At 48.0% G+C, this 16,480-nt stretch overlaps 1 protein-coding gene across 2 annotated transcripts in view; it reads left to right on the top strand.

Moving 5' to 3' along the window:
• PLCD1 (phospholipase C delta 1) overlaps positions 1–16,480 on the top strand; it is a 98,680-nt gene that overhangs the window by 25,299 nt on the left and 56,901 nt on the right. For both annotated transcript variants that reach the window (XM_050942529.1, XM_050942528.1), the window contains exon 2: positions 525–689. In XM_050942529.1, coding sequence (XP_050798486.1) covers positions 525–689 — 165 coding nt within the window. The remainder of the gene's footprint in view (positions 1–524; positions 690–16,480) is intronic.

Genomic DNA, 16,480 nt, shown 5'->3' with positions numbered 1-16,480 from the left:
AGGAGTTGATGCACAGAGATATTAACTGAGTTGCCTAATCTCACACAGGAAGTCTGTAGCAGAGTGGGGTTTTGAACTTAAAGCTCCAGTCTCAGAGTTGTGTCTGAACCACAAGACCCTAGTTCCTCTTCTGTAGAGCACAATACCTCCTCTGTTTGGATCCTAGTCACTGGCTTTTTAAAATCTAAACTGCATTAACACAGCCTTTATGAAGAAGATAATTTGAGTATCACGGATTTACTATATGGCAATCTTTTGGACAAGACCATAAAAGCAAGGGTCCAGGCTCTTTGTGTGGGAAAGAAAAAAAGATCCTGGATATTTTTTGTTTTGCAAGGGAGGAGTTTGCCCCAGTGTTTTCCAAAATTCTCTCTCCCTCTACATTGTGCTAATTATTCTCTGCTCTCCAGCCCAGAGCTGGTTGCATTTCATTGGTGTATGTATATGACTTGGGGATTCTTCTGGATGGAAAGCTCTGTGTACATAGATATTTATTATACTAATGCTAATGCTCTTCTGTGCAGGCCTGCAAGGTGACAGGGATCTGTCATTCCTCCTGAAGGGCAGCCAGCTGCTGAAAGTGAAGTCTGGCTCTTGGAGAAAGGAGAGGTTTTACAAGCTCCAGGAAGACTGCAAAACCATATGGCAGGAATCCAAGAAGATGCTGAGGTCTCCAGAATCACAGATCTGTAAGTGACCGTCCCCTTATCCTAGGGATAGTGTAATGTCCAGCTGTGCAGTGGCTAGAGAGGTAATTGGTTGGGAGAGTAGGCCCTAGGGTGATCAGATGTCCCAATTTTATAGAGACAGTCCTGATTTTTGGGTCTTTTTCTTGTATAGGCTTCTGTTCCCCCCACCCCCTGTCCCAATTTTTCACACTTGCTGTCTGGTGACCCTTGTAGTAGGCCCAGGAGACAGGAAAGGAAAAGCAGGCATTCCCTTTATAGTCAGTGAGTCTGATCCAGTGCTCAGTCTCCTGGTGTCATAGAATATCAGGGCTGGAAGGGAGCTCAGGAGGTATCTAGTTCAACCCCCTGCTCAGTGCAGGGCCAATCCCCAAATAGATTTTTGCCCTAGATCCCTAGGTGGCCCCTTCAAGGATTAAACTCACAACCCTGGGTTTAGCAGACCAATGCTAAAAACCACTGAGTAATCCTTCCCCCCACCCCTTAAGCTAACTTTATGCCTTCTGGATTCAAGGTTACTCTAGGGGCTGAAATGGCCCCTGGCAAAACCTAGGCAGCTCTGAGGGCTCCCTATGTCTCCCAGTACTGCTCTGCACTTGTGGGACAGGGCCAGCGTAGGAATTCTCCCCTCAGCCTTTGTGGGCTGTTGACGGTTGCTGTACGCTCCCAGAGTGGTGTAAAACAGCTGTTTCAGAATGAGACCGGGGGAAAGACTCTCCACCTACACCAAGCCCACCTAAGCCAGCAAAGGCTGCAGCCAGTGAGGACAGGCAGAGCTACTTCTGGGTGTGGACTGGGTCACACCCACAGACAAGGGAAAGCCCAGCACAGAGCCATAGGGGCTCCCGTTTACTGCAGCTGTGGAGAATTGCAGCGTCACCATGAGAAAGCAGAGCGAGGGGCCGAGGAGATAGTGGGAGCCTGCTGGCTCAGAATCAGGTCTCAGAACGAAAGAGAGAGCTGCAGGGATCAAAGAGAAAGGGCAGGCGGCAGGTGTGCATTGTTGTTCCTCTGGCTTTGCCAGGGTGAGGTTGTGCTCATGGCTGATTTAGAAACATGAATCCTGCCCATCATTGTCAGTAATAAAACATCCCAGCACCACAATTGGTATTGAATGAGTGCCAGGAAAACCCAGTTGTGTCACAATCACCCCCTGCTGACATAGTTATTTATTATTTGTGTTACTGTAGCGCATACGAGGCCCAGTCCTGGACTGGGGCCCCATTGTGCTAGGAGCTATAGGAGCACAGAACAAAAGACAGTCCCTACCCCCAAGAGCTTACAATCTAAGTACTCCCCTGCCCACAGATAATAAATGCGCTCCTGGACCTTGACCTTATAGGGAAGAGGCTCAATCAAACAGTTGTCCTCTGCCTCCACCCTAGCATCCGCCACGTGCCCAGGGGTCTGAATTGCAAAGGTGAGTGCTCCACTGCCTGCCTCCAGAAGTTCAGTCCTGGGGACAAATGTGGCTAGAAAGGCCATAGTGGAGAGAGAGAATCTCTGAGTTTGTCAGGTCATAGGCCATTCTGGGCTTCACCACTCAGAACGCACACCTGAGAGTGAACAGTGATCCTGAACTACTACATGCTGTGACGAGAGAGGGTGACAAACACTGGCAGAGGCTGGGGGAAAAGGTGGCTGGTTGTTAACAACTGTAAGCTCACATGCCTGTGCTTGGGGGAATGCATCAGGCATGTGAGCTTACTGGCTCACACAGCAATTTGTGTTTCTTTTTGCTCTCCTTCTCAGCTGGCCGTGGGTTTGTCTGATACAATTCTCCTGCACTAATCTTTGTTTTATAAGCTGCTAGGTGAATAATACCAAATATATTTTTATAGTGTGCTGCAGTGCAAGGTCACATTGCCCAGGTTGTTTGTATAATGTTTGCCTGTTACAATTGAAACTAACCAAGCTAAGGGCCCAGACTTTCAATCTCAGGTGAGTAGTTCTTACTCTTTGAGTAGTTTATGGGATTAACCCCGGGGTAAGGGCTACTCACCCGAGTGAGGGTTCAGGTAGGACTGGGACCTGGAAAGGAAATGTGGTCTTGTTAAAGAACTGGATTAGGATTCAAGCAATCTGGCTTCCATTCCTGGCTCTGCCATAGGACTCCTTGTGTGCATCTCTTAATCTCTCTGTGCTTCCATTCCCATCTGTAATGGGAGGGATTATAATATTTCCTTTCTCCTACCCTGTTTATGCTGTAAACTCTTCAGAACAGGGACTGTCTCATTAGGTGTTTGCACAGTGCCTAGCATAACCGGGGCCCAAAGTCAGTGGAAGCTTTCAGTCACCACTGTAATAGACATAATAATAATTAATAATTAATAAAGGCCCTAGCTAACTCACTCTCTCTCTGCAGTTCAGTCCCATTCTATATAGGTGATAGGTGTGAATGAAAGTAACTATCATAAAGTCCTTGCCCAGATAACATTTAGTTACAAGAAAAACCAGGGTGTGAATTAAAATAGCAGACTGTTCACACAGGGAAAAGGAAAATGGCAAATGTAATGCGTGTGAGTATTCTCCAGGCTTGCTGAGGCCCTGAATGCACTGGGCTTTTAAGGGTTTTAGGGAACTGTGTTAGAATTTGATCTATTCAGTTACCTGTATTTAGTTTCTTTGATGCTGTAAGCCACCACCATAATATCTGGACATATGACATAGATTAACCGAACTATCCACAATGTTATATGGCCTGATCTATTCAGGTAACATCGAGAGAGCCCCACTGAGATCAGGTCCCCATATACTAGGTGCTGTACACTCATTTAGTGAGAGATGTCCTTGCCCCAAGGAGCTTAAATAGGCAAGACAAGGGAGAGCTCAGGCACAGGCAGATTCAGTGACTTGCCCAAAGTCATACTGGAAGTTTGCAGCAGAGCTGGGAACTGGACCAAGATCTCTTGAATTCCAGTCTGGAGCCATAACCAGAAGCCCAGCCTGCATTGCTGTTCGGTCTTTGTGTTCGCCGTTTGCATTCCATCCCAGTGGGTTACCTCATGGTGCTAGCTGGGTTATAGCTGATAATGGTTTGAGTTTGATTCTGATTCATCGTCTGTGTGCATCTGGGCTTGCACAAGCATATCAATGTATATTTTCCTGATCACAGCATAAACTGACTTTAGTTTTAAGGCCCTGGGTGTATAGTGGATTACACTTAACTGGTGTAGTTTCCCTCTCCCAGGCACCGTGCTACAGCTGCCTTCATTTGGTGGTCTGGTATTGGAAAGCATTCAACAGAAAGGAGATGCATAGTAGAGTCATCATTTAAAATAAGATATCATGGAACATAGAAAGCTAACAAAGAACACAAGGGCAAAGATGTTCTGTCAGGTGCTTGACATTTTGCTTTTAATTGACTTTTATTTTGGATTTTAGTTTGGAATCTCTATAAAATCCCAGGATTAGCATCTACACAAGCTGACTAGCATTTTCCAGAAGGAAAAAAGAATCAGTAATGTGAAAGCTGTGAGGTTTCAGAAGCTGGTCAAGTCTTATCTGCAGCATAGCTAAGAACAGTGAGATAGGTTATTATGCTCAGGTTCCTCGCTCAGCAGAGCACAGGTCATATTTCTGATTTGAGGGATTTCCTGCTATTGTGGGTACTGGATGTAAGATCACACAGAAATAACAGGGCTGTAACAGACTCACATCCTCTATGTGGGTCAGGCACAGCGCGGGATCTGTAACACACATCAGCGGGTTATAATTGCTCCTCCTGGTAATGAAGAATATACATTTTAAATGTTCTGATTATACATTTAAAATAGTTGTGAAAGATGCTGGCTTGACATCTTGGGTGACTGATGGCTCCGTTTTCAGAACTCATCTTTGAGCTAATCTGGGAGCCAGCTAGTACAGGAGCCCAATGATTTGTGTGATTCTGGCATGGTTCAGTGGGCCTACAGGGCCAGATTTTCCAAGGAGGATAGTACATTGGATGCTTGGCTCTTTTGGAAATCCGGTCATGAGTGTCGCATGAGGAGCTGACTAGTGCCGAGCGCTTTTGAAAAACTGGCCCTAATTGTGGGTATAAATCTGGCCGTAATGCCCAAGCCTTCTTGCACTGCCAGGCATTCTGGTTCACCTCTTTTTGCTTTTAAGATGGAATGATTACATTGCAATCACCCTTTCATTCGTTTCTGTAACACCAATCATAAACGTCAAAGCCACAGAGGCCTAGTAAATTCATATAGACACATGACCAGTGAGAGCTCTCATGGGAGAGAGATGGGAATGGAGGATGAGGAGCAGGAGAAAGAAGGAAGGGGGTGAAAAATCCTGAATGCTAATAATTTTCTGTAGTCAGCTGCTACTCAGATATTTTGACACACAGTGTGGGTTTCATAGTACACTGAAACACCGTATGCAGCCATCTAGGATAGGAAGTGAAGGGGTATATCCTACCCAGTCCAGAGTACAGCAGGAATTTAGAAAGTTGGGCCCAGATTTTCAAACATATTCAGGCACCTAACTCTCATTGATTTCAATGGGAGTTAGGCACTGAAGTCCCTTTGAGAATCTGGGCCCTGGACGCGCATCAGGATTTGGGAAGATCCCTGGGGCTAGTCCTTATGCTTTTGTTAAAGTGTTCATAGGGTCTGACACTGCTCTTCCTGAATTTAATAGCACTTTTGCCTCTGACTTCAGTGGTAGCGGGATCAGGCCTTAAATGACCACGACCTTGGCTTTTATGTCTCCCAATCCTCTGTCAATCCCAGGCCTAGCACCATAATGAGGCAGGAGTTTAGTGCTGGCCCAGCCCAGCAGCACTTCCTGCAGCATTCTGGGTTTCTCTTGGCTTGTCCTGGCACTGCCCCAGCCTGGCGCTGCTAGGCTGCTGAGAGCTGGCTTGCAGCCTGAAGGTGTTGTGGCTCCAGGACTCATCCCCTGCTCGTTAACTACAAAATCTCACTGGAAAGCAGCTCCCGTGACTTCCTGTGCACTGCCCTGTACAAGGGGGAGAAGTAGAGCTGCAGCAGGCATCAGAAACGTCTCCTCCAATGCAGCAGGGAGAGGGAGTTGTGTTTTCTCCTCAGTATGACACACAGCTTTGAAAGCAAACAGATGTATGTGTTGGATGGCAGAAATGAGAGAGAGTTTAGAAAGCTCCCTGCAGCCTGTTCCTGGAATGGAGAGAAACACTCTTGACCCTGTGGGACTGTATTTCTAGTTACCACCATCCCCCCTTCATATAACGAACTGGCAGAGAGTCCTCTTGGTTAGTGGCTAGCATAATAAATTCATAGATTTCAAGGCCTGAAGGAACCGTTGTGATCATCTAGTCCAGGGGTTCTCAAACTTCATTGCACCACAACCCCCCTTCTGACAATAAAATTACTACATGACCCCTGGGGAAGATGGGGGGTCAGAGCCTGAGCTCTGCTGCCCTGGGTGGGCGCAGAGGGGGCTGTAGTCCGAGCCCCATTGCTTCAGGGGCAGGTGGAGCTCAGGCTTCAGCTTCAGCCCTGGGTCCCAGCAAGTATAATGCTGGCCCTGGTGACCCCATTAAAATAGGGTCATGACCCACTTTGGGGTCCCAAACCACAGTCTGAGAACCACTGATCTAGTCTGACCCCCTGTATAACACAGGCTATAGCGTCTTCCCAAAATAATTCCTTGATCATATCTTGCAGAGAAACATCCAACCTTGATTTAAAAAATTGTCTGTGGTGGGGACTCCACTTTGACCCTTGATAGGTTGTTCCAATGATCAGTTTCTCTACCGTTAAAAATTTGTGTCTTATGTCCAGTCTGAATTTGTCTAGCTTCAGCTTCCAGTCGTTGGCTCATGTTATATCTTTCTCTGCTAGACTGAAGAGCCCATTATTAAATATTTGTTCCCCAGGAAAATTCTTATAGAATGTGTTTAAGTAACCCCTTAACCTTCTCTCTGGTAAGCTAAGTAGACTGAACTCAGGGAGTCTGTCATTGTAAGGCAGGTTTTCTAATCTTTTAATCATTCTCGTGGCTCTTCTCTGAACCCACTCCAATTTATCAACATCCTGCTGGAATGGTGGGTGTCAGAACTGGATGCAGCATTTGAGCACAGTGGATGGCAGTGAGTAGTTTGTTTAGGATTAAAAGCAAACGCCGGGCTGGAGTGACAGAACTGAGTTCAGCTATTTGCCCAGAAAGGGTGAGTTCACTCCACTCATAAAGCCCAAGTTTTTGGGCCCTTTGAGTGTGGGAGATCCAGGAGCTGACCTCTACCTTCCAAACCCCGGGCCAGCTGTGGCGCTCAAAAAATCTGAATGTGAGTGACTTGGCCCTAGTGCCAGAGGAAGCCTGTGTCAGAAGCAGGGGGACTGCCCTGGTGGTCAAACCCTCAGGTGTGAGCTTAGCCCCACAAGGCCATTCTTCCCTTCAGCCAGATTTGTTACCTCAGGAATTAGTGTTTCAGGTTTAGGTGCATGGAGCAAGGCAACAGCTCACCAGTACAGCACCTCCTGCTGGTCATCCCAGGAATTAGCTTTCCAGCTCCAAAGCACCCTCTGTTGGCTGATGTCTCACCTGCCGCTGGCCCCCAGGTCCCTCCCTGACCCCAGTACCCCTCTATGTCAGGGTTCTGACTCAGCAGTAACCCACACTCTGGGTCTCCCCACCCAGGGGAACCCCCAACTCCTTATCCCCACCTTGCCTCAGTGGCTACTGCCAGTCATCATCTAGCCCCCACTCACTGGGGCGGATTGCAGTCTGTAAACCACTCATCATCAGCAATGGAGGTTTGGACCTGCTGCCTTTGCCTGCCCTGGGCTGCACCTCTGCAACCCCACTACCCTTCCCGGCCTTTAGCAAGGTCTGCAGCCTGTGGGTTTTCCAGGCTGGAGCTCCACAGCTCCTCTGGCCTTCGCCCAGCCCTGCTCTGCTTTGCTCTAGGTACCCTGCTCAGTTCTCAGGCACCCAGGCCCGTCTCTCTCCACAACTAGAGAGAGACTCTGTCAGCGCCTGGCTCACTGGCCTTTTATAGGAATCAGCCTAACGTATTGGCTCCCAGGGGCAGCCCTTTTCCAGGGCTGTTTCAACCCCTCCCAGGCCAGTGCATTATAAGGTTTTACACCCTCCTCTGAATCATCGTCCCTATCTGAGACTGGTCTGTGCTACATTGATCTGTGGTGACCCCCACGAGCCCTGACACCAGGCACATCCCAGCCTCGTCACAGCTTTTGCTGCGCTGTCTCAAGCCCCCTGCACTTGGGGCCGGATGGTCGCAGTGGTAAACTGCCCTGCAGTTGGGTTGGTCTGAAGCCACGTGATTCTGGCAGAAGTAGGGAATGGTTCAGCTCTTCCGGGAGTGCACACATGGAGCAGGCCTGCTGCATCATTTCTTAGGATAGTGCATCCTTTGTACTCCTTTGCAGCATATCTGGTCCACTGGTCGATTTGGAGTGGCAGAGCCATGTTGCCTGCCCCCATTGTGGTGCCTTGTGTCCTGGGAGCACTAGGTCGGAGCAGTCACTGGTCTTGAACCCAGCACAGGGGGGGGATGTGATGAGAAGGAAGGGTCTCGGCACCTTTCCTGCCCTGCGAGGGCACCCATCCACAGGGCTTTCACAGTCTGGCCCCTTGATGTGCAGCCTGCATTAGATATAACAGACAGAGCAGGACTCCTTGTTCATACCTTGGAGATGGAACACAGATGTAGGGCCAATATGGTGTATCCAGGCTTTCACACTACTTCAGTAGGCTCCCGGCCTCCACACACAGCATACAGCATGGGGGCTTCTTGTTTGTGCACTTTGGAAGCTGCCAGGTCGGCCAGGAGCCCCCTATGTGCTTTATTCACTCCAGAGAGGTCAGGCTATAGATCTGTTACTCTGTGTTGTGTTACTTGTCATTCAATTGCAGCGGCAGCATGGAGCCTGTATTGTTGCTGTCACTTATCTGCTCCCACAGGCTTCTGCTTATGAGAAGGATTTCTGTCTGGGAACAAAAAACGCGCCAAACATCAGGTCCCAGCTTTTAATGGAAAAGGGAGAGATTAGGCTGGTCTCTTGATAACAGGTCGTTCAAATGACAGGATTAACAGATGGCCAAGAGGAAATGTCTGCTTTGGGAAGCGGCAAATAGCCAGTCAGAACAATACCTCGCACTTTCCATTGTCAAAGCATGTTACAAACTGCACTGCATTAATGAATGGAGGAGGTAGTATGTTCTTCAGGCGAAGGCCTCAGGACAGATTTGTCCTATTGCCAGCTCTGATTCTGTCCTGTCATTAAACCATGGCCAAATCACGTAGCCCTTATACTAAAAGTTGCAGTGCTTTAACTAAAATTAATTTTAATCCATCTTGTTAAGATGGAGGAAATCTCTAATGTAGACTCACTTAAACCAGTGTAGTTCCTGCTTAACTTGGTTTAGATTAATTCAGTAAGGCCTTGTCTAAACTAGGGCTGGTCGAAAACTTGACATTGAAATTATTTTCTGAGTAAATGATATTTTTCACCAAAAATGTCTGCTTTTTGTGCAAAATGGCTTTTTGTAAACACCCCAAAACTAAAACATTTTGGCTGAAAAATGTTGATCAAGAAATGCCACTTCAGTGCCTCATGGGAGTTGTAGTTCAGATACCTTGTTCCCCCATTCTCCTCTATGGGTTGGATTCCCCAGCTGGACTACATCTCCCATGATACAACATGACCAGGGACTCCCATCATACACTGCAGTGGCTCAGCCAGATGGGAAATGTAGTCCAGATAGGGAGCCCAGCTCATAAAAGAAAACTGGGGCATGGAGCACATGAACTATAACTCCCATGAGCAATCATGGCAGTATTTTCAAATCAAATTGTTTGGGCATTGATTGAAAATGTTTAATTTTGGCTTAACAATTTTAGCTTTCAAATTTTTGCTGAAATGTTTTAATTTTCCGATCAGCTCTAGAACATCAGAGTAATGGATTCAATTTAAAAAGTAACTTGCTGATGCAAGCTAAACTGATTTAAGCACAGCTTAAAACATTTTAAGTGCATCTACCATAGGAATTTGCACCAGTTTAACTAGATCAAATTTAAATCAATTTACTTTAACCAGAGCAACTCTTTGAGTATAGACAAGGCATTAACCTCTCCATGTCTCAGTTCCATCTTCTATAAAATAGGAATAATAACAGGGGTATTGTGGGGCTTCAGGTCTGTAAGGCATTTTACAGTCTTTAATTGGAAGGTGTTCTACAAGTCCAGAGTAGTATTACTCAATAATCCTCTCAACACTCTTGTGTAGTAGGTAAGTATTATCCCTGCTTACCCTTATTGAAAAACCTTATAGAATTGAATACAAAATGGTAACTTTCCGATAGAATGTTTGAGCCATCCTTTAGACTGGCTACTGAATCCCATGCATGGTTTAAAACCTACTGAAAAGATCTCATTCCTTTCAAATTCTATAGGTATGCAGAGTAATTCTAGAGAACCTTGTTATTTTCCTTGGTTTCTGTTTAGTCCCTGTTAATTTCTACAGCATTTTTCCATATGGGTTTGCAGAAGATTTACCGTAAAATTTGGTGAAAATGTGACTGCCTAAATATTCCAATGGGAATAACACACAAGGGACCAAATGCTTAGCTAGTGTAAATCAGGATAGCTCCAGTGAAGTCTGTTTATACCAGCCATTAGAAGTGATAGATTTTAAGGCCAGAAAGGACCATTATAATCCACTAGCCTGACCTCCTGCATAGCACAGGCCAAAGAATTTCACCCAGTGATTTCTCATCTAGCTCAATAACTTGTGGTTAAAATAGAATGTACCCGTTTGAAGAACATCCAATCCCGATTTAAAGATTCCAAAGGATGATGAATCCACCACATCCCTGGGGGATCTGTTCTAACAGCTAATTACCCCCACTGTTTAAAAAATGCCTTATTGCCAGCTGAACATTGCCGACTTCAACTTCCAGCTGTATAAAGGATGTGTTTTTATATAGTTTGGGCATAGTGCATGATTAGTGCAAAAACGGATCCATTGATGGACTGTATGATCAGTGTTTATCAGAAAGCCATTCATGACTGAGTTATTATGGGAGTTTAGGCGTTTGCTTTAAAACCCTTTCGAAAAGTTAAAAGAGTTACAAATCAGGGTTACTGGTTTTACCAAAAGCAGCAAAGAGTCCTGTGGCACCTTATAGACTAACAGACGTTTTGGAGCTTGGTTTTACCAAGCGGATGCAATGTTTGAGTCTCCGATGCATCAACCCAGCTAAATTTACTGTAGAAAGAAAGGGAAGGGTGTGATATGGTGCCAAGCTTACTCTTTACCAGTCAATGAATGAAATGCTGAGGGCAATGAAGTCAACATACTTATTACTATGGAAATATACCTATCTCATAGAGCTAGAAGGGTCCTTGAAAGGTTGTGGAGCCTTCACCAGCAGGACCAAGTACTGATTTTACCCCAGATCCCTAAATGGCCCCCTCAAGAATTGAACTCATAACCCTGGGTTTAGGGGGCCAATGCTCAAACCACTGAGCTATCCCCCCCCATTGTATCATCTAGTAGCCCCAGTCATGTACTAGGACTCTACTGTGCTAGGCGCTGTACATAAACAGAACAAAACAAGCTTACAGTGCAAGTACTGTATAACACAAGAGACGTCAAACAGATAGATACTGACAGACAGATGAGGGAGTACAAGGAAACAGTGAGATAATATTGGTCTGCATGATGCACAGTGGACTCAGCTTACCAACAACCTAATTGTTGTCAAGATCTTTGTAGGCTTTATGGAAAAGGAGAGCTTAAAGGAGGGTTTTGAAGGAGAATCATGCATTGGTTTTACAGATGTTTACAGGGAGCTCCTCTCAAGCATGTGGGGCAGCAGAGGAGAAAGCACAAGGTGCTTGATTGGAAATTTAACAAGTGGGGGATGGAGGGTAGCATGAGGGATTCAGAGGCAGTAGCTGACCTTTCACTACTGAACAAGAGCTGAGAGGTAGGGTGGGTTTAGGCTGTGAAGGGCCTTAATCATGAAGAGAAGTAGCTCATGTTTGCTGTGATCCAGACGAGGGAGCCAGTGGAGAGATGCAAAGAGAGGGGTGACATGCCAAAACTATACACCCAACAACCAATCCACTGAAATGAACACTTCTCCCCCCGATTGGCTGTACAGTTTTTCAGGAATTTAGGCTCCACATCCAGATGTCTTTGTCTCTGAAAATATTTGCTGATGGGAATGTATTATGGAAGGCTCAAGTCACGGTGAAAACAAAACCATCTGACTGATAAGTCTTTTGATAATGAGTGTTTACCAAAGTCTCTCAAGTTTTATCAAATGCAGACCTGCCCAGCTTTGCATTTTAAATCAGCCTATTGCGTATCTTGGGCTATTTGCCTGCTGGACAGTCTGCTGGCAAGATCTTGTCCCTATTCTCCTTGGCACACGTTCTGCGTGGATTGTGACAGGCCACATGTGTCATGTTTTAGGGCCAAATTCAAAGGCTATGTGTAAGGGGCAGTCAGGGATGAAAGTAACTTAAAGGACTTATCGGTACTTCAGAGTCCTTAGGAGGGGCGGGGCCTCAACCAGAAGAGGCGTGGCCTCTACTGGAAGAGGCGGGGCCTTTAAATTCCAGAGCACTTTAAATCAGGATTTAAAGGGGCTGGGGCTGTGGTAGCAGCAGCTGAGAGCCCCGGGCCCTTTAATTCACTCCTGTAGCTACTGCTGTGGAGCCCCAGGCACTTTAAATCACCATCAGAGGGGGCTCCCTGCTGCTGCCACTATCCCAGGACCTCGGGGGCTCTGGTGAAGCTTTAAAGGTCCCAGGGCTCTGCTGTGGTAGCAGCAGCCAGGAGCCCTTGGCCTTTTAAATCACTGCCAGAGCCCCACCGCCACTACCCTAGGGCTCCAGCAGTGGGGATAGGGTGGCGATTTAAAGGGTCCCAGAGGGTAGCGGCAGTGGGAGCCCCGGGCCCTTTAAATTGCCACCCAAGCCCCGCAGCCCAGGTGGTGATTTAAAGGGCCCAGGCTCCGACTGCCACTACCACCCCTGTAGCAGCGGCTGGAGCCCCAGGCTCTTTAAGTCACTGCCGGAGCCCCGCCACCGCTTCCCCAGGGCTCTGGCAGCAGGGCTCTGGTGACAATTTAAAGGGCCCCTGGCTCCAGCCGCAGCTATCGCCCAGGGCCCTTTAAATCATCCCCGGAGCCTGCCCGAGCCTGGGGTAGCAGCAGCAGGGCTCTGGCGGCAATTTAAAGGGCCTGGGGCTCCAGCCGCTGCTGGGAGCCTCAGGCCCTTTAAATTGCTGCCAGGGGAAGCCGATCCACCCCGGTACGGCGCACCAGGGCGTACCAGCTTACTTTCACCTCTGGGGGCAGGGGTGGTAAGTGGGTGTGAGCCTAAAAATAGAACTAAGGGATTCTGAAGGCAGTCTAAACAGGTCTCCCATACCGTGGTGCTGAGCATGACATAAAAATCTAGATGAATGGATTATAGAGGGAATCTTATAATATGCTTAAAATGTATGCACCAGATTCTTGTAAAATGTGGGTACATCTTAGATGATCTCACAATGAGGAGCAATGTTTTACAACCCTGGACCTTCTCTGTGACGGGAGATTGGTTGAATTCTAGGCTGAGCTGGTTGCAGAAGTCATAAAATCATTTTAGCTTTTAGCCCTTAATTGTTAATCACCTGCAGTGCAGCTGAAAGAAACTACGTTACCCTGTTTTACCCTGTTAAACAAACAGAATAATGTTGAGGCTTGTTGTGCCCAGCACGTTGTGTTTATTGTGATATGCAGGCTCTCTCACTGCAGATGTCCTAGCTGATGCTGTGGCTTTGTGGTTGGATAGTGTCTGGTATCTGCTCTTGACAGTGTGCCAGACAGATCTTGGAGAGCTTAAACTGAAAGGCAGCTGGATAGAGAACGGTGAGCTCTACCTTGACAGTTTTGTATGCAAATACTGTGGCTAGCTATTAGCATGTGGATAAACCTCTCATTTACATTTCCTGGCGGTAAACAGATCTGATTCACTGAGTCAATTACAGTGTATGAGAATAACTCAATGTCACTGAATACCACATGGTACTGTCAGCTAATTAATAGGGAGAGGAATGTTGTCTGGCAGTTACATTAGGTGACGCCTGGTTTCCATTTCCAACCCTGACACTGATGTGCTGTGTGATCGTACCGAATCACTTAACTTTTCTGTTCCTGAGGTTAGCCACCTGAAAAGAAGGGATAATAAAGCCTGGTGCACAGGAGTGTTTGGAGACTAAGGGCTTGTCTACACATGAGCGTTAATCTGTAAAAAATTAGGGTTTACATTTAAAGCAGATTATCTGTTTGAACTGATGTCCCGAGGCCAGGGCTGGATTAACCTTTCTTTGGCCTGGCTCCAAACATATCTGTGGGCCTCCCATGGGGGTAATGGAGCATGGCATGGGGGAGTCAGTCCCTGGAGCGAGGGGCTGGACAGGGACATGGTATGGCAGGGAAGGTCCTGCTCCACCAAGCCCAGTGTGAGGGCACTATTTACGAACGGGCAGTTGCCAGATGCACAGTGGCCTGCCTGGTCCTGTGCTGCCAGCATGCCCCTTCCCCTCAGGGGCTGGCCATGCCATGTGACACATACCCCCTGCCGAACACCAGAATCCCCCCCCGTGATTTCCCTAAGACCAGAGCCTCCCCAGACCCTCTATGCCCATCACACATACCCCAGGTCCTGCCACAAATGCACACTGCCCTGGCCAACACCACCCCTGCTCAGCGCCTCCCTGCCCACAGCCCTACCACAACTGCCCAGCCCCCCCCCCACAAAACCCCCATTCCCTAGTGCCCCAACACACAGAGATCTTCCCTGTCCCCTCACAGCCCAGCATCCTCCACCCCATGCCCTCTCCCCCAAGATCTGCTTCCAGGACGCACTCACCAGCCCTGCTGGGAGGCGACTGTGTCTGCCGGGCTGAGCTGCGAGCCACAACCAGCGCTGGTCCCGGGGTGGGGAATCACTCTGGCCCCTCAGAAGTGGTGCAATCAGCCAGACCAGGGCCTGTCCCGGACAGGTTCCCTCAGGACCCTCTTGCCTGGAGGGGCCTAGCGAACCCTCCTGTACTGTCTCCCTCCCACAACTGGCTGAGACTGGCCAGGCTTCTGCACCAGTCCCAGGTGGCTCAGCTCCGGGGAGACAGGTGGGGCCCCACTGGTGATGGGAAGCAGAGACTGCCGTGAGCGGAGGTACACTGGGGTGTGGCCAGGGGGCAGAGAGGAGCTGGTGTGTGGGGTCAGGGGGTGAAGAGGAGCCCTCTGCTAGCTGGCGGGCAGGCCGAAAGGAGCAAGGGGGAGCCTGCGGCCTGGTGGGGTCTCAGGGTGCAGTGCAAGCAGAGCAGGTCGGGGTCCCTTCTGAGGATGGGCCCAGCTCCGTGGTGCCACTGGTGCCATTGTAAACCCGGCACTGCCCAGGGCCAGAACTATGCAAGTCTCCCTGTGTTTTGCTGCAGGCATTTGCCTATATACAAATCAACTCCTTAGCAGATATTAACATCCAGGCAAAGCAGGAAGCAGTGATAAACTTTCTGTTCTGTTCTCAGTTACACCCTTGCATCTCCATGAACGTTCATTAGGTCTATCTGTTTGCTAAATTTGTCCCATTTTTGTTCCTCTGCTATAAACATCTCTGTTTCTGATTACTTTTCACTGTTAGCTGATCTGTGTGTCCCTGCTATACAGTGTTTGCTTAGTTTGGGGCTCAGCCTTAGCTATTCATGTACAGTAGCCTCCCTATTCTGTGGCAGCTGATAAGGTTTTTGCACTAGGCCTGGTCTCAGATTTTCCAATGGGAGCAAAGAGATAATATTTGGAAATAGACCAGCCCAGTTGCTTTGGCTTTAGCTCTTGTCGTTAGAGATGAATGCATTCTTTGAGCTGTATAAAGCTTTTTTTAAAAATCCCCATCCACCCAATAAATGTCTTTTAAAAATCTCCACACTCACAAGCTGTCTCTTGAGCTCTTGCTTAATTAGTTATCCCTGAGGGAATCCTGCATCAAAAACTTAAAAATTCTGCACACAATACTGTAAAATTCTGCAAATGTTATATGTCAATAAATAAATGTGGAAGCTCCAGCATGGCAGTGGGGAGCACTGGCTTCATGGAGCTGGGAGATCTCTGCCGGCTGCTCTGGGCACCCAAAACGATGGGCCTGTGCTGCTGGGGAGGGGCGTGTGGCTGCTCTTGCAGCTTCCCTTAGCTTCGCTGTCAGAAAGTCATTTTTCTGCCTGGAAGCAAAGAAATCTGTGCGGGACATGAATTCTGTGCACTCAAAGTGGTGCAGAATTTCTTCAGGAGTAACGAGTTTAGATGTTGACCAGTATCCTGTCCCCAGCCTCCCACTTACCTTCTCTAACCAGAGCAACTCTTTTGACTCCATCCCCCGTCCTGGAAGACGGACCCACCAGTGAGGTTGCAGCCAACCCTGACACAGGACAAGGGCTGGGCCTGGCCTGCCTCAGAGGCCTGTGTCTGGGGATGGAGGTGGGGATGGGGAGGGCTGCAGAGTGATCTTCCACCTCCGTGCAGTCAGTTGCCAGTGCTCCCCACTGCCATGCTGGAACCGCCACATTTATTTATTGACAAATAAAATTTGCAGATTTTTGCAGAATTTTAAAACATTGTGTACAGAATTTTATTTTTTTGATGCAGAATTCTCTCAGGAGTAGGCAGCGAAGCAACTCACCAGGGTTAGTAGCGCCACACCAGTTGCATCAGGTGCGGGCAGGCAGGCTCAGCCTGGTAGGATCCAAGTGTGGAGGGGCTTAGTGTGGGGGATCCAGATGTGGGGTGAGAGGGTTCTGTGT

The sequence above is a fragment of the Gopherus flavomarginatus genome, chromosome 2, assembly GCF_025201925.1.
Source record: "Gopherus flavomarginatus isolate rGopFla2 chromosome 2, rGopFla2.mat.asm, whole genome shotgun sequence".
NCBI classification, from domain to species: domain Eukaryota; kingdom Metazoa; phylum Chordata; order Testudines; family Testudinidae; genus Gopherus; species Gopherus flavomarginatus.
Note: the sequence above shows the minus strand (reverse complement) of the source record. Positions and strands in the feature narration are given on the sequence as shown.